Here is a 24936-nt window from a genome sequence, read left to right as displayed (position 1 = left end):
GCTCAAGCCGGATGTGTGAAAGCAGCCTTATATATACAGTACACATTTCCTGGGTGATATCTATACAGTGCACATTCCCGGGTGGTTGTATATATACAGTATACATTCCCCGGGGTTACACCGAGGTTTCTGTAGCACAGTACCTGCGGCATTCCTGACATTCACCAGTAGAGGTCGCGAAGCTCAGCAGCGCTGAAGGATGTTTGTCCCTTCCTGCTTCCCCCCGTTAGTGACACGGCTTCAACATGGCGGCGCCTGCGGAAACAAGGAAACTTTAATGGATTTACCGAGCGCGCAGTAACTGCAGCCGAGCTCCGTGTGGCAGCGGCAGGGCGCCGGTGAGTCAGTCTGCACCCGGTACATGGCTGCCGGTAACATAGTGTGCGGCTTGTGAGCTGTCATGTCACTGACGGCCGGCGCTGCTGGGACCTGTAGTGACTTCCCACAATGCCCCATATATAGCATGTGTGATCCGTCAGCCCTGCAGGGCAGCAGAGCAGGGGCACAGGCTGACACCACAGCCCATACACAGCCAGCACTGTACATAGGGCCATTACAGCCCTGACCTTGGAGGGGTCTACTGCGCTGAGATAAACGGTGACTGCAGCCCAGTGACTGCGATACTGTGCACACTGTCAGGATTCCACTCCCCATGGAGGGCAGTCACATGACCATATGTATGTGATTCTCGTACTGGTTTAATCATGTGCCGACACGACAAATCCAGCACGTATTCAGGTCACACACATGAGGTGACGTGATTGTGCCCCCCACATGGAGAAACACAGGGATCATGACAGTGTGCGTATTCCACACTCTCACCGTTCATTGGGCTGTCACTTAGACGTCATTTCAGCCCAGAAAACCCCTTTAAAGGGAGTCTGTAGGATCACCCCTCCCAAGCCATTGTGGAAGGTTGAATAAAATGATACTTTGGTCAGAGGTGAATTCGGGCTTTCCGGCACCACCCCCACCGCTCTTAACTGGTTAGAGTAAGGTCATGTGACTGCTTACTCACATGCGATTTGCACACTTAGTCACGTCCTGCTCTTCCTAAAACGGAGGAGAAAGAAAAGCTAGATGTCACATGACCATGAGTGTAAAAATCGCATATGAGTGGAGTGGTCATGTGATGACTGCAGGTATCAGCAAGCAGAGCTTTATCCTGACAGTGAATGTATTACACGCTGTTAGGATTGGGCTACAGGGCTTAATGTTATTTCTATAGGGCTCGTTCAGGTTTATGATGAAAGTGTACATTTTAGTGGACTGCCTCTGAATTCTCATTGTATACCTTTTAAGCTATGTGTTCACACTGAATATTTGCAGAAGTTCCTACACCAATTCTTTTGCAGGCGTTTTCTATGCATTCGGGGGTGGAAAAATGCTGGAAAAGTGCTGAAAGAATTGACATGCTGCTGTTTTATGTCGGCACCAAATCTGCAAGGAAAAAAACATATACATAACTTCTCATTGACGTTGCTGACATAAGGGCCTGCATGCAGTTTTGTAACAAAACTGCTCTAAAAAAAATGCATCAAAAAACATGATAAAAACGCATGTTTCTTGCCGGCAGTAAGAGTGGATGGTCATGTGAGTGTAAGTATGCAGTTTGTATACTGCGAGCTATATCCTGGCTAGACGTGTCCAGCCTCGTTCAGTTCTCTTACATTGAGCAGGGTCACGCATGTCTACTCAGTACATGACCTGATGTATGTGAATCTCTTGCGGTTTCATGACTTCCCGTCCTCTCCGCCAGCATCAGAGAATCCTTACAAGTTGTAGTGCGTGCGGTGTGAGAATTCAGAAGTCAGCAGTCACATAGATTGACTGTATCTTCATCACAAACTTGAACAATCCCATTAATTCTCCTAACATAAAACATAGTAAACCTTAACGTGTCAGATGGCACCACACTTTATTTACCTACCAACTTATCATGTAATCTTACAAGTTATGGATATTTACATGTGTACAGGATCAGAACCAATAACAGCTGAGGAATACATTACTAGAACCTTCAACAGTACAGGAATACATCAATAGAATCATCATCAATTCAAGATTACATAACCAAAACTATCATCAGTACATAAATACATCAGCAGAAGTACAGAAATGCATCAGTAGAGCCCTTATCACTACAGAAACACAGCATCACAACCCTCATCAGTACAGCAATACATCAGCACAACCAACACAGGTACAGGAATGTATCACCAGGACCATCATTCATCCATAAATTCACCACCAGAGCCACCATTAGTACATGGTATATCAATTGTAAGGTCAGGTCAGATCCATATACATGTGTATCGCATGAATCTACAACTTCCAGTATGTCCTTAACAATGTTAATACTAGGAGTTGTTGTTACCAGCCACCATCGGACTGATGACAAGTAGTATCACAAACATTTACATCCAGGTACCTTACAGATTACATCTTCTCTGATTGAAGGTATAGTTTTTCTTTTCATTATCTTGTCCAGACACCATGATGACTTAACATTCACAGCTTGTATCTGCAGACTTCCATCTTCTCCGGTCTTCTGACGCACATCCCCATACAGGGCCCTACAAATAACATGGTCCTTATAATGCTTATGAATAAAAATATCTGCCTTATGCTGTGCTACTAATAATAATAATTTTATTTCTTTAGCACCACCATATTCCGTAGCAGTTTGCAATTAAAGGGAACCTGTCAGGTGCAATATGCATAGAACCACGAGCAGTTCTGGGTGCATATTGCAAATCCCTGCCTAACCGTCCCTGTATACACTAGCATAGATAAAGAGATCTTTAGAAAAAGTATTTCTAAAGATTCTTTAGAATATGCTAATGAGGCCAGGGACTAGTCGTGAAGGCGTTACTTTCCCGGACTAGCCGACCTCTTAGCATGTTAGGACGCCCACAGGGGTGTACTAACATGCTATTCAATGCAGCGTCCCTAGCGGTGATGCACGTACCTGTGTCCGCGGTGAACGCTGAGATGAATGCCCCGTACCTCTGGTCATGCATACTACACCTATCTGAAGCTGGGACGCGTACACCCGGCTTCATACTGCGCATGACCAGAAGTGCCCGGTGTGAGACTGTGACCGGGGTTATCTATGACGGCTGGTATGTCTCGCCCCGGTTGTGCTCACTCCATGATAGAAAGTAACTCCACTCCAGGGTTAATGCTGTTTCCCTACAGGCTTAAGGAAGGGTTAAAAGGAAACAGGAACGAGGGCAGGTGTGCCGGGTGTGAGGGAGTGAACAGAACTCCCTGAGTTCTCTGCTGGAGAGGCACATGTATATTGTTGTGGACTTTTGTTTGGACATTAAACCGTGTGCTGTGAACCTTAATGCCTGGATCCCGTGTCTTCTGCTGCGCAGCCGACCACGCTACCTCACATATGGTGGAGAATGCGGGCATGCCAGCCCGGTGAGGTGTAGCATCCATCCCTGATGACCCGGTAGCACATGTCCTGGATTCGAGCGGCTATACTACAGCCAAAACCCGGTGACGCCATGGAGGACATACTAAAGCAGCTGGCTCAGGCTAATGCACAGCAACAACAGGCTAATGCACAGCAACAACAGGCTAATGCACAGCTACAAGAGGCTAATGCACAGCAGCAACAGACCAATGCACACCTGCTCCGGGCGTTGGAACATCAGCAGCAATCCTTGCAAATGCAGGAAAAAAGGCACAAAGAACAGATGGTTCTTCTGGCCAAGTCGATCCGTGCCGGACCGGCAGCAACAACCCCGGGACCGGGTGACGACGGCAGCGTCCGGAAAGCGGTGAGACAAGCGTTGCAAAAGATGACCCCGGGGGATGATGTGGAAGCGTTCCTGGCGGTGTTTGAGCGGGTGGCCGAGCGGGAAAAGCTGCCGACCCCCCCAGTGGGCTGAGGTATTGTCGCCCTATCTGACGGGGGAACCCCAAAAAGCGTACCTGGACCTCTGTACCGAGGACGCCATTGACTATGTGACCCTGAAAGCCGAAATACTGGCTCGGTTGGGGGTGAATACCTATGTACGGGCTCAGCGGGTAAATCAGTGGTTCTATGAGGAAGCCAAACCCGTACGCTCCCAGGCCTATGACTTGTTGCATCTTGTAAAAAAGTGGTTGCAGCCTGACACTCTAAGCCCGGCGCAAATGGTGGAAAGGGTAGTAGTGGATCGTTTTGTGCGCACTTTACCCGTCACCATTCAACAGTGGGTAGGACAGGGTGACCCGAGTACCCTGGACCAATTAGTGTCCCTGGTAGAGCGGCATGTGGCTACGCAGGACTTGATACGGGACACTGAGACTTTGCGTACCGCCCGTCGGTCCGGCCCCTCCAAGCCTAGGGCCAAGGACCCACCGCTGACAACGGTGCAGGAGTCCCCTACCGTCCCGTCTGAGGCCGCGGCCGCCATTCCTGAGGTCCGGAAGGTTCTGTACCCTAAACGACAACCCGTCAAGGGGGTTTCCGTCCCCATTAGATGTTGGCGGTGCCAGCGGGTGGGACATATGGAAGCCCAGTGTCCACTCACCACGGAGACCATGGATTGTGGGGTTACCCGGCGGGGTTCAATGTATGCTCAGGTGGTGTGTACCGCTGACCTGGTCTCCCCAGAGACGGAGCCCCACTTGTGCCAAATACAGGTGAATGGATGTCCGGTTACAGGATTGTTGGATTCCGGAAGCTTAGTGACCCTTGTGCGATCCACCTTGAGGGCTAAAGTAAAGGCCACAGGATGTACCGTGGGGGTGGTTTGCATACATGGGGACCGCCGAGACTATCCCACGGGGATTGTCACCATCACAGCACCTTGCGGTCAGGTGCAACATGAGGTGGGACTTCTTAACACTCTTCCTTATGACGTGATCCTAGGAAGGGATCTGCCCTATTTTTGGACTTTATGGAGGGGACCCCCTAAGTCCCCTCAGATATTGGACAGTCCAGGACCTGAGCCCTACAATCCTGAATCCGGGACGCCTGCCGTAGGGGTCACCATGATAGGGACAGAGTGTGAACCCGATAGGTCACCCCTAGAGGTATTGGCAGGAGAGGCTGAGATGGTCGAGCCCATCCCGGAGTTGGAGGCGTCCCCGGATACGTTTGGGACAGCCCAACTCCAGGACCCTACGTTAATACATGCCCGGAGTCGGGTGACAGTAGTTGACGGGGTGGCACAGCTGCCCGGTGTCCAGGTAAGGTACCCCCATTTCGCTCTTAAGCAAGATTTACTCTACCGGGTAGATGAAATACGGGGCGTGGGGGTAGAACAGTTGGTGGTGCCCCAGCCGTATCGCCGCCGGGTCCTCGACTTGGCTCATAAACACCTGATGAGTGGCCACCTAGGGGTCAAGAAAACGCAGGAGCGAATATTGCAAAGGTTCTATTGGCCCTGGGTCTTTGGGGAGGTAAAACGGTTCTGCGAAACCTGCCCGGAGTGTCAGCTTACCGCACCCCTGACCCATTTTCGCAGTCCGTTGGTACCGTTACCCATTATAGAAGTCCCTTTTGAACAGATAGGGATGGATCTGGTGGGGCCCCTCGTAAAGTCCGCTCGAGGGCACCAACACATCCTAGTGATCGTTGACTATGCCACCCGGTATCCCGAGGCGATACCTCTCAGACATACTGCAGCAAAGCTTATAGCTCGGGAGTTGTTTGCTGTGTTCTGCCGGGTGGGGTTGCCCAAGGAAATCCTTACGGATCAGGGGACCCCATTCATGTCTAAAGTGACCAAAGAGCTATGCCGGCTACTCCAGATCAAGCAGTTGCGTACGTCTGTGTATCACCCTCAAACGGATGGTTTAGTCGAGCGTTTCAATAAAACCCTGAAAACCATGCTAAAAAGGGTGATTTCAAAAGACGGGAAAGACTGGGATATGATGCTTCCCTATTTGATGTTTGCCATCCGTGAGGTGCCACAGGCATCCACGGGGTTTTCGCCTTTTGAGTTGTTATACGGGCGACATCCCCGGGGATTGTTGGACCTGGCAAAGGAAACATGGGAGCAAGAGCCCACCCCCCATAAAAGTGTGATTGAACACATTTTGGGTATGCAGAACCGCATAAGCGCGGTCATGCCAATTGTGAAGGAGCATTTACAGGAGGCTCAGGCCGAGCAAAGCGGCCGCTACAATAGACAAGCCACCGTGCGGACCTTTAAACCCGGGGATCGGGTGTTGGTATTAATCCCCACAGCGGAGAGTAAATTCCTGGCTCAGTGGCAAGGCCCCTACGAGATAAAGGAAAGAGTCGGGGTGGTCAACTATAAAGTATTGCAGCCCGGTAGGCGGAAACCTGAACAAATATACCATGTCAACCTATTAAAACCTTGGCAGGAACGGGAAAGCCTGATGGCTGTTTTTTCCCCATCTCCCTCCTCTTCGGGTCGTTCACATCCGGCTCCAGCGACCTCCGGAGAGGACGAACCGGAAGTAAGGATTGGAGAAGCCCTCACCAAGACTCGGAGGCGAGAGGCCAGACGGTTGGTTCAGCAGAACCCCGATGTCCTCTCCGAGCTGCCCGGTAGGACCAGTCTGATACGACATGATATTGTCACCGAGCCCCACCTGAAGGTACGCCTGAAGTCATACCGGGTACCGGAGGCTCGACGACAAGCCATATCGGAGGAAGTAAAGACAATGTTACGCCTGGGGGGCATCGAAAAATCCCGGAGTGAATGGGCTAGTCCGATTGTCCTAATACCAAAACCCGATGGCTCCTTAAGGTTCTGCAATGACTTTAGGAGATTGAACGAAATATCCAAGTTCGATCTCTACCCCATGCCCCGGGTGGATGAGCTGATTGATAGGCTGGGACAGGCGCGATATTTTACCACGCTCGACCTGACCAAGGGGTACTGGCAGGTGCCACTGACTGAGTCCGCCAAGGAGTAAACCGCTTTTGTTACGCCGGAGGGTCTCTTCCACTATGTTGTCTTGCCTTTCGGGTTACATGGCGCTCCGGCCACGTTCCAGAGGTTGATGGACTTAGTGCTGGAACCCCACCAGGCGTATGCATCAGCGTACCTTGATGACATCATTATTTACAGCTCCGATTGGCAGACCCACTTGGAACAGGTACAAGCGGTGGTGGACGCACTTCGAACAGCCGGATTGACAGCCAATCCCAAGAAATGTGCGTTGGGACTCACGGAAGCCCGCTACTTGGGCTACGTGATAGGCCAAGGAGTGATTAAGCCCCAAATTAACAAGGTTGAGGCGATCCAGAAGTGGCCTAGACCCCTGACCACGAAGCAGGTTAGGGCATTCCTGGGTATCGTGGGGTACTACAGGAGGTTTGTAAAGGATTTTGCGGGACTATCAGCCCCCTTGACGGACCTTCTCAAAGGCAAGAAGTCCGTCATGGTGCGCTGGACTCCGCAGGCCGAGGACTCCTTCCGGGCCCTGAAGGGGGTCCTGTGCGGACAGCCCGTTCTTGTACACCCTGATTTCCGGAAGGAGTTCATAGTACAGACTGACGCCTCTGAGGTCGGCCTGGGGGCAGTGCTGTCTCAGGTGGTTCAGGGGGAGGAACACCCCGTCACCTTCTTAAGTAGGAAGCTCACCCCTCCCGAGCGGAATTATAGCGTAGTGGAGAAGGAGTGCCTGGCGATCAAGTGGGCCTTGGAGTCCCTACGATATTACCTGCTGGGACGGCAGTTTCGCTTGGTGACGGATCACTCTCCGCTGGTCTGGATGAGGTCCGCCAAGGAACGGAATGCCCGGGTTACCCGGTGGTTCCTTTCTCTGCAGAACTTCCGGTTCACGGTTGAACACCGGGCCGGTGGGTTGCAGGGCAACGCCGATGCCTTGTCCCACGGCCCGTGTTTGATGGCAGGAGTTCAACCCCGCTCGCTTGAACTGAGGGGGGGGGGGGGTATGTGAGACTGTGACCGGGGTTATCTATGACGGCCGGTATGTCTCGCCCCGGTTGTGCTCACTCCATGATAGAAAGTAACTCCACTCCAGGGTTAATGCTGTTTCCCTACAGGCTTAAGGAAGGGTTAAAAGGAAACAGGAACGAGGGCAGGTGTGCCAGGTGTGAGGGAGTGAACAGAACTCCCTGAGTTCTCTGCTGGAGAGGCACATGTATATTGTTGTGGACTTTTGTTTGGACATTAAACCGTGTGCTGTGAACCTTAATGCCTGGATCCCGTGTCTTCTGCTGCGCAGCCGACCACGCTACCTCACACCGGCATTCAGCTTCAGTGTTCACCACAGACACAGGTACACGCACCACTGCTGGGGACGGGACTCTGCATTGAATAGCATGTTAGCACACCTCTGTGGCCGTACTAATATGTAAGAGGGCGGCTAGTCGGGGGGGAAATTACACCCTTGTGACCAGTTGCTAGCCTCATTAGCATATTATAAAGAATCTTTAGAAATACGTTTTCTATAGATCTCTTTATCTATGCTAGTGAATACAGGGACGGTTAGGCAGGGATTAGCAATATGTACCCAGAACTGCTCGTGGTTCTATGCATATTGCACCTGACAAGTTCCCTTTAAGCAGGTACATGTACAAACAATAACAACACAGCAAATTAACAAATAGTTCAACAGTTACAGGAGGAGTCAGGGTCCTGCTCCCAAGCTTACATCTATGGGGTATAAGGGTGACACAATAAGTATACGGTGCTTGTTATATATGGTACAGCCATCATGATATAAGGGCTTTCATATAAAGCTGTATGATCCGGGCAGCAACCAGTTTCTGTCTAAGTGGGCAGCACGGTGGCTCAGTGGTTAGCACTGCAGCCTTGCAGCGCTGGGTTCCTGGGTTCAAATCCCACCAAGAACACCATCTGCAAGGAGTTTGTATGTTCTCCCTGTGTTTGTGTGGGTTTCCTCCCGGGTTCTCCGGTTTCCTCCCACACTCCAAAGACATACTGATAGGGAACCTAGATTGTGAGGCCCAATGGGGACAGTGTTGCCAATGTATGTAATGTATGTAAAGCGCTGTGGAATTAACAGCGCTATATAAATTAATATTATTATGAGTGCAGATATTTTATGCTCCTGAATAAATAATTGCCCCTAACTATATTCCCTGCACAACATATGATCCACATACTGTCCCTCTTATTGTACATACCCTCCACACTGTCCTCTCCTTTGTACTGGGCATCTTCTTAACATTGTCCTCTCACAATGTGTTCACCCCCTATACTGCCCAGTCTTTATACTGCTCCCCCTCATCACCCCTCCTACCCAGTTTTTATTCTGTGCCCCCTCACCTCGCTCCTCATATTTTTTCCTATGTCCCCTTCCTGGCTCCTCATACGGTGTCCACACCCTCTCGCTTGCTCTCCATATTGTGTCCTCAAATTTCTACCCCTGTTGCTCTTCACACTTTATCCTCATCCATTCCTTACCATTGCTCCCCATACTATGTTGTCAAATTGATCACTCCCCATACTGTCCTTAAATTTCTCTCCCTCCTCGCTCCCTTTACTGTGTCTTCAAATTACCAATCCTCTCCCGCTTATCATTCTCTTTCTTCATATACCTCCTCCCCCTCGCTCCCCATACTGTGTCCGCACCCATCTCCCTCGCTCCCTATACTCTGGTCGCACCCACCCACCACTCGTTTACCATGCTTTGTCCTCAAATTTCTCCCCCTCCAAATTACTATAAATCTGCTGTGTCTTCAGCTTCACTTGAGCACTTACCACACTAAACTTCTTTCCGCCTATGTGGTGCCAGAGAGTCACACAGCAGCCTGATCAGATGTCCTGATCATACTGCCCAAGTCACCTTTACCAGGGAATGCCAGTTGTCAGGGCTTCAATTATACTCGTGCTTCAAATACATTAGGACAATTGATTGCTGCAAGCCGGCACACTGCATTATCTCTTGACTGCCAGCTCAGAGAACAGCCGAATCCCACTACCAAGGCGGCAAATGCAGCCGCCGGGGAGATACCTTGGACCACCACATCAGGTAGCTTGATGGCGCCCCCTCCCTAGATACACCCATGCCTTGAACCATTGGGTAATTTCAGAGAAATCCATGTTTTTTTAATATGTTAATCTATGTGCTGGACAACGATCTCCACGAGAATCTGACTCTAAAGTTTATTTTAATTAAAAATAGCTGTTGCTAGTGTGAGATGCAGATCAGGAGAGCAGACTGTTAGTCATTATATGTCTCACACTGGTAATGCTCCATTTCATTTATAATAGGCTCTAGAGGCAGACTCTCAGGGAGATCAGAGTCCAGCTGATAGATTTTAACACCTCATTTACATATTTAAAACATACGTGGATTTGTCTGGGGCAAGACATTGGATCTCAGATATAAAGGTATCTTTTTATTTAGCTTCCTATGACCTTCATGCCCATGTAAGAAGGCTTAGGAAGGTTGGTCCTACTGTAAGATTCCCTTTAAGGAAAACCTATCAACTGTAAAAAGGCTATTTAGCTACAGATATGAGGTTTCTGTAGGTAAATAGCATGAAAATGCTGCTTGGCCTTCATACTGGAAGCACAGCTACAGGGAGAATATGAACTGACATCCTCCCTGGAGCTGCCAGTTTTCAGCCATAGCAGCATGCATGGAATGGTTACAGTAATTATACTGTGAGCGGTAGCTGTAAGGCTAGGTTCACATTTCCGTTGTTTTGCATCAGTCACGTGCGTTGCTTGATGCTTGTGACTGATGTGTTGTACAACGGATGACAAGAATTAAAATTCATTCTCCGGCTCTGTTGTAAAACGTGAAAGAGAGAACGATCAGTTGATCGTTCACAATAGCCATCAGCCGGCTTTTGAGAGTGAACAGATGATCTCCCGGCGGCCGGCTAATTAGAACGATCAGCTGATCACCCGGCCGTCGGCTTTTGAGAGCGAACAGATGATCTCCCGGTGGCCGGCTAATTAGAACGATCAGCTGATCACCCGGCCGTCGGCTTTTGAGAGCGAACAGATGATCTCCCGGTGGCCGGCTAATTAGAACGATCAGCTGATCACCCGGCCGCCGGCTTTTGAGAGTGAATAGATGATCTCCCGGCGGCCGGCTAATGAGAGTGATCAGCTGATCGCTCTCATTAGCCGGCCACCGGGTGATCAGCTGATCGCTCAAAGAAGGCGGCTGCCGGGCGATCAGCTGATCGTTCGGCCGCGGAGAGAGAGCATGCGCAGCAAAATCCTAAGGACTCCGCTGCTCAAATAACGTTACACTCTGCGTCCCTGCCGTTTGACGGTCAGTCGTTCCACGACTGATCAGTCGGGCGGAGGATGCAATGCAAGGGCATCAGTCACAATGCGCCGCTCATACAAGTCTATGGGAACAACGGAATCCGCTAAACGGATTGCGTTGTTTATCAGAGCGTCGGACTGATGCAAAACAACAGAAATGTGAACCTAGCCTAAGCAAGAACCACACTTTGACAGTGCACTCTGCTCACACGCTGCAGAGCAGGCAGCAGGCTATTAATCAAAGTTATCGGGCAGTGATTACAGCTGCTGTTCACAGAATAGTGAGTGGTGACTGGAACCGCTCCTTGCACGCCCCTATGACTGAAAGGCTCCCTGGAGGAAGTAAGCTCAGATCAGTCAGCGTGTTTATACAGATCTGTGTTTATAGTGGTCTGTGTATAGCATCCCTTGTTTATAGTGGTCTGTGTATAGCATCCCTTGTTTATAGTGGTCTGTGTATAGCATCCCTTGTTTATAGTGGTCTGTGTATAGCATCCCTTGTTTATAGTGGTCCTTGTTTATGGAAATCCGTTTTTATAGCGGTACGTGTTTATACAGATCTATGTTTATTGTGGTACATGCTTATAGCGGTCTGTGTTTATGCTTATTGTTATCCGGGTTTATAGTGGTCTGTGTATAGTGGTTTGTGTTTATAGTGGTCCTTGTTTGTTATCCGTGTTTATAGTGGTCCGTGTTTATACAGATATGTTTATTGCGGTGCATGTTTATTGTGGTCCATGTTTATGTAGATCTATGTTTATGGTGATCCGTGTTTATAGCAATCTGTGTTGACAGTAATTAGTACTTCTAGTGATCATTCTTTATATTTGTCCACATTTATAGAGATCCATGTTTATTGTAATCTGCGTTTATAGTGGTCCGTGTTTATTGTGCTCTGCATTATTAGCAGTCTGTATAGCTGCCCATGTTTATAGCGCAACACGTTTATGGTAATCTGTGTTCATTGCGATTAGCATTTATAGTAGTCTGCGATTATAGTGATCAGTGTTTATAGTGATCCATGTTTATTGTGATAAGTGTTTATAGTGCCTAGTGTTTAGTATCCGTGTTTATTGTGTTCCTCTTTTATTGTGATGTGGATTTATTTTGGTCCATGTTTGTAGTCATCAGTGTCTATAGTGATCAGTGTAAATTGTGGTCCTGGTTTGTGTTCATGTTTCGTTGGAAGCACGGTGGCTCAGTGGTTAGCACTGCAGTCTTGCAGCACTGGGGTCCTGGGGACAAATCCCACCAAGGACACCATCTGCAAGGAGTTTATATGTTCTCCCCGTGTCTAAATTAGTTTCTTCTGAGTTCTCCGGTTTCCTCCCACACTCCAAAGACCTACTGATAGGGAATTTAGATTGTGGGTCCAGATGGGATCAGTGATGATAATGTATGTAAAGCGCTGCAGAATATGAGGGCGCTGTATCATCATCATCATCATCATATATGATTAAGGACTGTTTTTTTGTTTTTATTACTATTGAGTCTGAAACGCGTTAAGTGCTATGTACTACATCTTCCATTATGGTCTTCATACGATATTTTTAACCATGTACCAATAAAGAAATCTTATTTTTATCTTATTTTTGGAATCGGTGCTGGGTCCATTTTTCCTGTTTCTCCACTGCTGTAGTCCCATAATGCCTAAGATAAACTAATTCCTTATAGTCACCTGGGGAATCTCCCGCTGCTCCAGAAGCCATCGGTCGTTGTGCACTGGTGCAGTGGTGATGGTCTGACCACACGTCAGTGGTCACCAGTCCCCAGCGTGTGCTGGGAATGTCATCACTGGAGGACATTTCTCAAGGACAAGCAGAACCACTGGAGAGATGGTGGGTATGGGAAACTTTTATTTTTGCATCTCCTGCTTACAAAAAAATAATTCTTGGACAACCACTACAATAGTGTGCTATATAAACACAAATGCCGCATCTATATGTGGCCATATTTCAAAACTCTAATGTGTATGAGTCCAAAAAATACACAAGTGGACACTTTAAATTCACCAAGGATTTTGTTATATAGAAAACACTTTACAGTGATTTTTTTTTTCATTTTTCTGATGTCTCATCAACCTTTATTTAATGAATAGCATAAAACAATTAACCTCTTCCCGCCCCATGATAAAAATGTACGTCATCTTTAGGGTTGGTTGGATGTAATCTTCATTATAATGAGCATGATATTAAAAAATAAACAGCAGGTCCTCAAATCCAAGGAGTGAAAAGCCCTATTCACATACATTATTCTGTGGATTGGTGCAGATTCTGCCCAAGTTCTTATATCAGCTCCACCTGATGTGTTTTTGTAATACACAGAAGCCAATCAAAAGAGGCAAAGCGTCCGGGAAAGGGAGGTGTCAGCAGCCTGAACCAATAAGTGGTGGAGGGTGTGTCTGACTACAGTAGATAAACTGTAGTCAGAGATCACAGCTCTGCACTTATGGATGTGAGATCTAAGGACATTACTCATGTACCCTTTTTTATAAAGAGAGCATGTCAAGTCTAAACATTTACCTGCAGATATAGGGTTAATCTTCAGGTAAATAGCACGTAAAGGGAACCTTTCAGGTTCCTTTTGCCCTCTAACCCAGCAGCATACACATGTGTATGTGAAAATTCCTTGTCTAACCAGCCCTGTATAATGCTATTTACTAAAAAAGAAAAGTATTTATAAAGCGTGCTGTTCCTATGCTAATTAGATCCTTGACTAGTCAAAGGGGCGTTGTTTCCCCAGACTAATCGTTCCTCTTTTCATGTTATCACGATTTTCACAATCTGTTATCTCATTGCAGCTCCTGGAAATCTTGCCCATGTGCAAGGCTCATTACAGCAACATCAGTATGCCAAAGAAGTCGGGTGTATGCTTCCCGGCTTCAGAGAGGTGCACTGCGCATGATGGGAAGTGCAGAAGCTGTTGTTCCGGTCATGCTCGTTGCACCTCTCTGATGCCAGAAAGCATACTCCTGACTTTTGAGGCGCACTGACGCTGCCAGAGTGAGTAGGACGCATGTGCAAGATTTCCAGGAGCTGCAGTGACATGGAAAGTGAGCCAACAATAGCATTATACAGGGCTGGTAAGGCAGGGAATTTTTGCATACACGTTTCAATCCTGCTGGGCTGGAGGGCATAAGGGACCTGGCAGGTTCTCTTTAAATCCTCTGCAGCCAGCTTACCTTATCAGTGGCCATAGGGAGAAATCAAAGTTACGGGCGGCACGGTGGCTCAGTGGTTAGCACTGCAGTCTTGCAGCGCTGGGGTCCTGGGTTGAAATCCCACCAAGGACACTATCTGCAAGGAGTTTGTATGTTCTCCCCGTGTTTGCGTGGGTTTCCTCCGGGTTCTCCGGTTTCCTCCCACACTCCAAAGACATACTGATAGGGACTCTAGATTGTGAGCCCCAATGGGGACAGTGTTGCCAATGTATGTAAAGCGCTGTGGAATTAATAGCGCTATATAAATGAATAACATTATTATTATTATTATATTCTCCCTACAGCTGCTCACTTCTAGTTGTCAGGGCAGTGGATAAAGTTGTAACAATCACCATCTCTCTACAGTGAACGTGCTGTTATCACTCCCCTACACATTGATTGACAGCTCCCTACATTGATTGATCACTCCCCTACACATTGACTGCAGCGTATGTATGTAGCATCTATGTGTGGCTGTCAATAACAGTATAGTGAGCAGTGACTGGAAGCGAGCAACTAAAGGGAGAGTAAAACTTAATTTCCTCCCTGTAGTCACTGTTTTAATAAGTCGCTTACACAGGATTTAAGCACTATTAAACCGTATTTCTGCAGGTGAAGAGCATTTCTGGGCATGGCTAGAGATGAGTGAACCCAAGTTTTGTACCGAACACCGACTTTACTAAAAAAAAATCAAAACATAGTTCAGGTTCGGAGATCGGGTGCTTCACGTACGCAAACTACTCGCTCGGTGCTCAGCCCAGGGCGAGCTGTTTGCAGTGTTTGATCAGATCGCACTGGGAGGGGAACAACAGTGTGATCGGAAGTAGTGTACACCAAAAAATAAATATTGAAAAGCCCTGGGAGTGATCTGTTTATGGCTGTCTGCATGTTGGTGGAGACCCGAACTGTCCAATTAGTGACTTCCAGTGGGGTCCAGGTCAAGTCCGGGTCCCAAACTGAAATTTATCTAAAGTCCTGCTGCACCCGCCAACCTGAACTTCCACAGTTCGCTCATCTCTTGACATGACAGGTTCCCTTTAAGTTGATGACTGGACATTTAAATATATTCAAAGTTGCATAGCTTCTTCCGTTATGAAGAGAAAGAAGTGTCCAAAATGTGTCTACTTATTATATACTGACTGAGCACGTCATCACTGTGTACCATTATGTCGAGGTTGTAAGATTTACGGGTTTATTTAGGTTAGCGCTAACTCTGTTGTTTTTTGTTGTAGGCTGCTTGGTGAAATGATATACAGAATCAAATACAAAAATCCAGAAATTGGATGTTATCTATGAAAACTGAGCCATTCAGGATTCCTGAAGACACCAGCCGGCTGTTTACATGTGTAGGTCACTCCGTTACTGTGTCAGTCACTGTTTGCATGCAGCAATGACCCGGCTGGAAGAGGCAAACCGAGAGGTCAACATGCATTCTTCAGTCCGCTATCTAGGCTACTTAGCCAGGATCAGCCTGCTGGTGGCCATATGTATGGGCCTTTATGTCAGGTGGGAACAGACGGCAGATGCATTGATATTGGTCATCTTTATACTGGGACTGTTCATCCTTGGGATCGCAAGTATCCTCTACTACTATTTTTCCATGGAAGCCGCCAGTCTCAGTCTTTCTAATCTTTGGTTTGGATTTCTGCTTGGTCTTCTTTGTTTTATTGACAACTCAAAGTTCATGTATGATGGAAAAGAAGAAGCTACGAAGTACCTGCTCATTTCCTCCATCAGCATAAGAACACTGTGTGTTCTAGTAGAGCGAATCTGTGGATACTTCCGCCATCGACCTACACTGCTGACTTCGGCTGAATTTTTGGAGTTAGTTGGTTTTTCAATAGCCAGTACCATCATGCTGGTTCAGAAGTCCATCAGTATCATCCTACTGGTCACTGCTTTTGCATTGATAATAATTGACTTGCGAATGAAATCCTTTCTGGCTCTCCCAAATCTGCTGACTTTTGCAATCCTGGCGCCCTTGTTGTTTTTTCCATCGTTGGAGATTCCCATCAATCCCTACGCCTTGTCCTGTTTTTTCTGCTGCATCATTAGCGAGCCACTGCTTGATGTCTATTTCAGTGGTCTTTCTGTCACTGAACGATGGAAGCCATATCTCTACCGGGGCAGAATCTGCAGAAGGTTTTCAGTCATTTCTGTTGGATTGATTGAAGTGGTATTTTTTGTGCTCGCTGCCTTTAAACTAAGTGACTTAAATCTTTGGTATTTTGTGATTCCAGGTTTCTCCATCTTTGGTATTTTCTGGCTAATTTGTCATATTATATTTCTAATTACTCTTTGGGGTTTTCACACCAAACTAAATGATTGCCATAAAGTATATTACACACACAGATCAGGTAACAGCCTTGACAGAGTTATGGCATCCAAAGGAATGCGTCACTTTTGCCTCATTTCCGAACGTTTGGTGTTCTTCAGCCTCCTGGCAACTGCGATTTTAGGTGCTGTTTCTTGGCAGGTGAGTTTGATATCCCTATATAAAATCCTATAAGCTTTTTATGTAATATGCATGTAATGCATGTAATAGATGTCTTGGTGGTGGCGGAGAATTCTCAGTATCAATGCAGTCAATCCTTGACCCTAAACAAACCATATGTTGGAGGATCCAGCGGTATTTCTTGCTGGTAAATGGTCCTTTTTACTTGCATAATAATAATTTGTGTCAATGAGATGTCCATGATTAATCAGTCAATGGGGTTTGCACTTATTGGTTCCACGCTTACACTAGATTTACACATAGCATTTAGCAGCCATCTATAGAACTTGCTTCTAGTCAGTTCAAGTCATGTGTTCATGTATTAAGTATACTTATTAGAGAGGGTGGGAATTTCTTCACCTAGTTCAGCAGCCACATCCGCAATCTTTGTCAATTGCATAGGAGTCCTGAGATCCACCTCTCGGCATCCATGGCTCTTCTTTCGATTAGCTGCCCTGGAGTGACAATAATGTTGTTGTGTGATGCACATGTGATGTGGCCTCAGGCTGGCTAATGTAATGCAGAGCCCCGGATGCCAAGCTAAGAGGCACGTCTCAGGGCTCCCATCCAGTGGCCACAGATGACTAATCTGGCCAATGGACCAGATCCTGCAAACATATTACCTCCTATTTCATAAAACATTTGCCGTGTCATACCTAAGGGCAGAAACGTTAAGCCAAGTTCTATGCCCCATCCGCTCTACTTGGCTCTCAAGAGATTGAGAGGAACAGTCAATACAACTCTCTTAAGCTGGGTTTACACACTGCAACATCGCAAAGGACATCGCTGTAACGTCACCGGTTTTGTGACGTAACAGCGACCTCCCTAAGTCGCTGGTGAGCAGTCAAACAGGCAAACCTGGCCAACAACGCAACAGCGATCCGGACCTGCAGAGCGACCTAGCTGGTTGTTGGGGACGTTGATAAGCAGCCTTTTGAAAGGGAAGTCGCTAACAAAGTCGCTGCAAAGTCTTCACACACTGAAACTTCATGCTGCACAGCGGGAAACAAAGGACCTAGGAATGGTCCTGAACGATTTGTAACGATTACAACTTCACAGCAGGGGCCGGGTCGCTGATAGGTTTCACACACTGCAACATCGCAAACAACATCGCTATTGCGTCACAAAACCGGTGACGTTACAGCGATGTCGTTTGAGATGTTGCAGTGTGTAAACCCAGCTTCACAGAACAGCTTATCAGATCAGAAACTAAGCGGAGCAGTTCTGCCCCTTTCTATCAGCCATCAGTGTTGGTCTCACAATTAAGACCACAGTGTTTAACTCCTTCACCCCCGGGCAATTTTCCGTTTTTGCGGCGTTTTTCTTGCCATATAAGAGGTTATTTTTTGCTGACCGAGTTGTACTTTTAAATGAAACCATAAGTTTTACCATATACCGTATTTTTCGGACCATAAGACGCACTTTTTTTCCCCCAAATGTTGGGGGAAACTTGGGGGTGCGTCTTATGGTCTGACTATAGGTCTGCGGCCGGGAATGAGGGTGCTGCGGGTCATCGGGGGCACGAGCAGGCAGCAGCAGCGCCTGCTCGTGACCACGTGGGCCCGCTCATTACATATGCACGCCCATCCTCCCGCCCATCTCTCAGCGCTGAAGCCGGCACTGACAGGTGGGCGGGAGGATGAGCGGGGACGCGCGCATAGCAAAGAGCCGGCATGATCACCCCTGGCAATTACAGCCTGGAGTGATCATGTGCGGCTGTATTCACTGCCCCCCGCGCGTCATTACCAGCGCGGGGAGCAGTGAATCAGTACACTCACCCGTCCCCGTGTGTGGAGCCGCCCCCCTGCTGCACGCGATGACTTCCTGTCTGTGCCGGTCAGCTGATCTGTGCCGGTCAGCTGATCTGTGCCGAGCTGGTCAGCTGATCGGCACAGACAGGAAGACATCGCGATGTTGCAGGGGAACGGCTCCACACACACCGATCAGCGTGCCAGAGAGGAAGATGATCGGTGCTGCAGGGAGTGAGGAAAAGGTGAGTATAAACGTTTATTTTTTTCTCTGTGCTATAGGATACAGGCCATATACCAGGATGGTATATGAGCACGATGGGAGTATATGAGCAGGCAGGATGGGAGTATATGAGCAGGCAGGATGGGAGGGCATGTGAACAGGCTGGATGGGGGGGTATGTGAACAGGCTGGATGGGGGGGCATGTGAACAGGCTGGATGGGGGGGCATGTGAACAGGCTGGATGGGGGGGCATGTGAACAGGCTGGATGGGGGGGCATGTGAACAGGCTGGATGGGGGGGCATGTGAACAGGCTGGATGGGGGGGCATGTGAACAGGCTGGATGGGGGGGCATGTGAACAGGCTGGATGGGGGGGCATGTGAACAGGCTGGATGGGGGGGCATGTGAACAGGCTGGATGGGGGGCATGTGAACAGGCTGGATGGGGGGGCATGTGAACAGGCTGGATGGGGGGGCATGTGAACAGGCTGGATGGGGGGGCATGTGAACAGGCTGGATGGGGGGGCATGTGAACAGGCTGGATGGGGGGGCATGTGAACAGGCTGGATGGGGGGGCATGTGAACAGGCTGGATGGGGGGGGCATGTGAACAGGCTGGATGGGGGGGGCATGTGAACAGGCTGGATGGGGGGGGCATGTGAACAGGCTGGATGGGGGGGGCATGTGAACAGGCTGGATGGGGGGGGGGGCATGTGAACAGGCTGGATGGGGGGGGGGGGGCATGTGAACAGGCTGGATGGGGGGGGGGGGTATGTGAACAGGATGGATGGGGGTTTATAGCAGGATCATATACAAGGCAGGAGGATCATTACCAGGATGGGGTACCTTAGTAGAGAATTTGGGGACATTACCCCCATAACAGTGTCAGCAGCAGATCCTCGCCCTATAACAGTGTGTCAGGACCACATTTTTTGCTTAAAGTTTTATTTTCCCATTTTCCTCCTCTAAAACCAGGGTGCGTCTTATAGTCCGGTGCATCTTATAGTCCGAAAAATACGGTAGTGTACTGGAAAACGGCAAAAAAATTCCAAGTGCAAAAATAGTCAGATTGCATGATTGTTTTTGGGATAGTTTATTCACAGTGTACACTATATGGTAAAACTGTTATTTTGGTGTGATGCCTCAGGTTGGTACTAGTTCGTAGACACCAAAAATGTATAGGTTTACTTTTATCTAAGGGGTTAAAAAAAATTCAGATGTTTGTCCAAAAAAGGCGCAATTTTTGCGCCATTTTCAGTGATCCGTAGCGTTCTCATTTTTCGGGATCTATTGCTCAGTGATGGCTTATTTTTTGCGTCTTGGAACTGACGTTTTTAACGGTACCATTTTTGTGCAGAAGAGCCGTTTTGATCGCCTGTTATCGCATTTTGCACAAAATTCACAGCGATCAAAAAACATAATTTTGGCATTTGGAATTTTTTTGGCGTTACACCGTTTACTGATTGGATTAATTGATTTTATATTTTGATAGATCTGGCGTTTCTGAATGCGGCAATACCAAATGTGTGTGTGTGTGTATATGTGTGTGTGTATATATGTATATATATATATATATATATATATATATATATATATATATATATATAATATATACATACATATAATGTGTGTGTGTATATATATATATATATATATATATATATATATATATATATATATTAGTACAGACCAAATGTTTGGACACACCTTCTCATTCAAAGAGTTTTTTTTTATTTTCATGACTCTGAAAATTGTAGATTCACATTAAAGGCATCAAAACTATGAATTAACATGTGTGGGATGAAATAATTAACAAAAAAGGGTGAAACAACTGAAAATATGTCTTATATTCTAGGTTCTTCAAATTAGCCACCTTTTGCTTTGATTACTGTTTTGCACACTCTTGGCATTCTCTTGATGAGCTTCAAGAGGTAGTCACCGGAAATGGTCTTCCAAAAGTCTTGAAGGAGTTCCCAGAGATGCTTAGCACTTGTTGGCCCTTTTGCCTTCACTCTGCGGTCCAGCTCACCCCACCACTTGTCCTGTTGAAAAATAAATGATGGTCCAACTAACCCCAAACCGGATGGAATAGCACACCGCTGCAAGATGCTGTGGTAGCCATGCTGGTTCAGTATGCCTTCAATTTTTAATAAATCCCCAACAGTGTCACCAGCAAAGCACCCCCACACCATCACACCTCCTCCTCCATGCTTCACGGTGGGAACTAGGCATGTAGAGTCCATCCGTTCACCTTTTCTGCGTCGCACAAAGACACGGTGGTTGGATCCAAAGAGCTCAAATTTGGACTCGTCAGACCAAAGCACAGATTTCCACTGGTCTAATGTCCATTCCTTGTGTTCTGTAGCCCAAACAAGTCTCTTTTGCTTGTTGCCTGTCCTGAGCAGTGGTTTCCTAGCAGCTATTTTACCATGAAGGCCTGCTGCACAAAGTCTCCTCTTAACAGTTGTTCTAGAGATGTGTCTTTTGCTAGAACTCTGTGTGGCATTGACCTGGTCTCTAATCTGAGGTGCTGTTAACTTGCGATTTCTGAGGCTGGTGACTCGGATAAACGTATCCTCCGCAGCAGAGGTGACTCTTGTCTTCCTTTCCTGGGGTGGTCCTCATGTGAGCCAGTTTTTTTGTAGCATTTGATGGTTTTTGCCACTGCACTTTAAGACACTTTCAAAGTTTTCCCAATTTTTCAGACTGACTGACCTTCATTTCTTAAAGTAATGATGGCCACTCGTTTTTCTTTACTTAGCTGCTTTTTTTCTTGCCAAAATACAAATTCTAACAGTCTATTCAGTAGGACTATCAGCTGTGTATCCACCAGACTTCTGCACAGCACAACTGATGGTCCCAACCCCATTTATAAGGCAAGAAATCACACTTATTAAACCTGACAGGGCACACCTGTGAAGTAAAACCCATTTCCGGTGACTACCTCCTTGAAGCTCATCAAGAGAATGCCAAGAGTATGCAAAGCAGTAATGAAAGCAAAAGGTGGCTATTTTGAAGAACCTAGAATATAAGACATATTTTCAGTTGTTTCACACTTTTTTGTTACGTATCTCATTCCACATGTGTTAATTCATAGTTTTTATGCCTTCAATATGAATCTACAATTTTCAGAGTCATGAAAATATAGAAAACTCTTTGAATGAGGTGTGTCCAAACTTTTGGTCTGCACTGTATATATATATTTTTAACCCTTTTAGTTTTCAATGGGGCGAATGGGGGTGATTTGAACTTTTAGGGTTTTTTTTTACTTTTTTTTATTGTATTTTACTGGTCCACCTAGGGAACTATAACAATCAGCAGTCTGATCGCTCTTCCAATTCTCCAGATCACAGCTACACAGCTGAGATCTGCAGAAAATGAGCTCACTTATTACAAACGGCAGTCTGCCGGGTGTAAGAGGAAGTGACTCATGATAGCTACAGGAGTCATCACAGGACCCTGTGCTACCATGGCAACCATTGGATCCACGTGATCACATCACGTGACTTCCGATGGAGTGGGTAACTGAATGCTTACTGCAGCCTGCTATTACATCGCGCTGTGACATTTTCACAGCGCGTTGTAAGGGGTTAACAGGCACGAGTGGGTAGCAATCCACTCGTGCTTGATAGCTGCACATGTCAGCTGTTCAAATCAGCTGACATGTGCAGCAATAGCTGCCGGCGGCAGCAGGCAGGCATTAACCTGACACGATCCATGACGTACCCAGTACGTCATGTGTTGTGAAGAGGTTAAAACATCTGACATAAGAAAAGTTTGTCGAAACGATAGGTACTTTTTAATCCCCTGCAGTATGGCAAGAGGTACAAAATCCAAATCTGTCCACACAAAGAAATATTTCACACGAGAGCTTTTTCTCTGTCCGCTGATGCAGCGGTCAGCATGCAGAAGATCGATTTAGGACTTTTAGTAAATGTCTCTCCTTAGAGTATTCTAAGCAAAGTTGTTTGCATCTTAATGCTGTGCAGAGCGCTGTTGATGATTTATGTTTTTCTTTAGTGTTTTCTTGTTTACATTGTCCCTTTTTCCTTATGTTGTAGCCTTCCAATGGGATCTTCATGAGCATGTTTCTGATTGTACTACCCCTTGAGTCTATGGCACATGGATTATTCCATGAACTTGGCAGCTGTTTGGGAGGAACATGTGTCGGTTATGCCGTTGTAATTCCCACTAATTTTTGCAGGTATGTTGTGTGAGTTTCACCTGTCCGTTTACTTTTCCAAAGTTGAAGGTAACACTTGCAAACATATGGAAAACATATATACAGTTAAAATCAAAGGTTTCCATACACTATTTAAAAGACACATATACATGTTTTTCTCACTAACTGACATGAAATCAGAATAAACCTTTCCCATTTTAGGTCAGTTAGGATTACCAAAATTATTTATATTTGCCAAATGCCAGAATAATGAGAGAGAGAATGTTTTAAGACATTTCTATTACTTTCTGCAAAGTCAAAAGTTGCTACATATGGGGGTCTGTATCTCCATAGTATTCACATATAGCTCAGGTAGGATTGAAATGCAGATTCTGCTATCAGGAGGCTTACTGTCCAAACCATCCCATAATGAGGGATTTACTATATGGGGTATATTATAGCTAAAAAAGCCATTTGATGCGGGGGTAATATTTTGTGTGTTCCCAATTGGGACATGTCACTATACTATACTATTGATAAAATAATGTATGGTTTTCTTTCCCTGCAAATTGGGTGGTTCAAACTGTGTTTTATCCCCATATGAAAAAATCAACCTCTCTTTGGCACATATTGTGGTGATATATTACTATTTAAGAGCAAATCATAGTCTGTAATGGGTTATGGTTTTGGTAATATGCTTTTGCACTAATTAAATCTCCTGAACCTGTACCGGTAGTACTGGTGCGCCTGCACCAACCCCTCCCCCTGTTAGGAGGGACGTACTTGTTATCTTTCATTGCCCTACTTGTTTCTGAGCGAATATTGTCATGATTTGTTTTATGATTGATTGTTTAATAAAAGTTGTTTTATTGATATTATGGCATCCGAGTAATTTCCTTTAAGGGGTTACTAGTGGTTCTAAAGTCAAAAGTTTGCATACACTAAGAGTACTATGCCTTTAAACAATATGGGACAGCCCATATGATGATGTCATGTCTTTGGAAGCTTCTGATAGGTTTGTTGGCAAGATTTGAGTTAATTAGAGACCCACCTCTAGATATATTTTAATGCACACTTTAAACACACTGCTTCTTTGTGTAGCATCATGGGAAAGTCAAAATAAGTCATCCAAGATCTCAGTAAGAGAATTGTGGACTTTCACAAGTCAGGTTCATCCTTGGGTGCAATTTCCAGATACCTGAAGGTTCCTTGTACATCTGTACACACAATTATATGCAGGTACAAACAAGATGGTAATATTCAGCCATCATACTGCTCAGGAAGGAGATGGATTCTGTGTACAGAGATGAATGTGCTTTGGTGTCACATGTGCATATCAACAAAAGCAAAAGACTTTGTGAAGATGCTGGCGGAAGCTGGTAAGATTGTGTCATTACCCACAGTGAAACGAGTACTGTATCAACATAAGATGAAGGGCCACTCTGCCAGCTAGAAGCCATTAGTCCAAAAGTAACATAAAAAAGATAAATTAATGTTTGTAAATGCACATAGGAAGAAAGACCTTAATTTTTGGAGACATGTCCTGTGGTCGGACTAAGCTAAAATTGAACTGTTTGGCCATAATGACCATCGTTACATTTGGAGGAAAAAGGGAAAAGCTTTGAAGGGTAAGAACACCATCCCACCTATGAAACATGGGGGTGGCAGCATCATGTTGGGTTGTTTTGCTGCAGGAGGGACTGGTGCACTTCACAAAATAGATGGCATCATGAGGAAAGAAGATTATGTGTCCATACTGAAGAACATCTCAAGACATCTTCCATGAATTTAACGCTTGTGTGGAAATGGGTCTTCCAAATGGACAATGACCCGAAGCATAATGTGAAACTGGTTACAAAGTGGCTTAAGGATAGAAAAGTCAATGTTTTGGAGAGGTCATCACAAAGGCCTC

The 24936-nt window shown here is 46.4% G+C and overlaps 1 protein-coding gene across 1 annotated transcript in view; it reads left to right on the top strand.

Annotated features, from left to right (window-relative positions):
- The first annotated feature begins 227 nt into the window (after window positions 1-227).
- The window catches only part of TMEM168 (transmembrane protein 168), a 38548-nt gene continuing 13839 nt past the window's right edge, over window positions 228-24936 (top strand). The window contains exons 1-3 of the mRNA XM_075345011.1: window positions 228-338; window positions 15633-16876; window positions 22924-23066. Coding sequence (XP_075201126.1) covers window positions 15743-16876; window positions 22924-23066 — 1277 coding nt within the window. The 5' untranslated portion in view covers window positions 228-338; window positions 15633-15742. The remainder of the gene's footprint in view (window positions 339-15632; window positions 16877-22923; window positions 23067-24936) is intronic.

The sequence above is a fragment of the Anomaloglossus baeobatrachus genome, chromosome 4 (assembly GCF_048569485.1).
Source record: "Anomaloglossus baeobatrachus isolate aAnoBae1 chromosome 4, aAnoBae1.hap1, whole genome shotgun sequence".
NCBI classification, from domain to species: domain Eukaryota; kingdom Metazoa; phylum Chordata; class Amphibia; order Anura; family Aromobatidae; genus Anomaloglossus; species Anomaloglossus baeobatrachus.
Note: the sequence above shows the minus strand (reverse complement) of the source record. Positions and strands in the feature narration are given on the sequence as shown.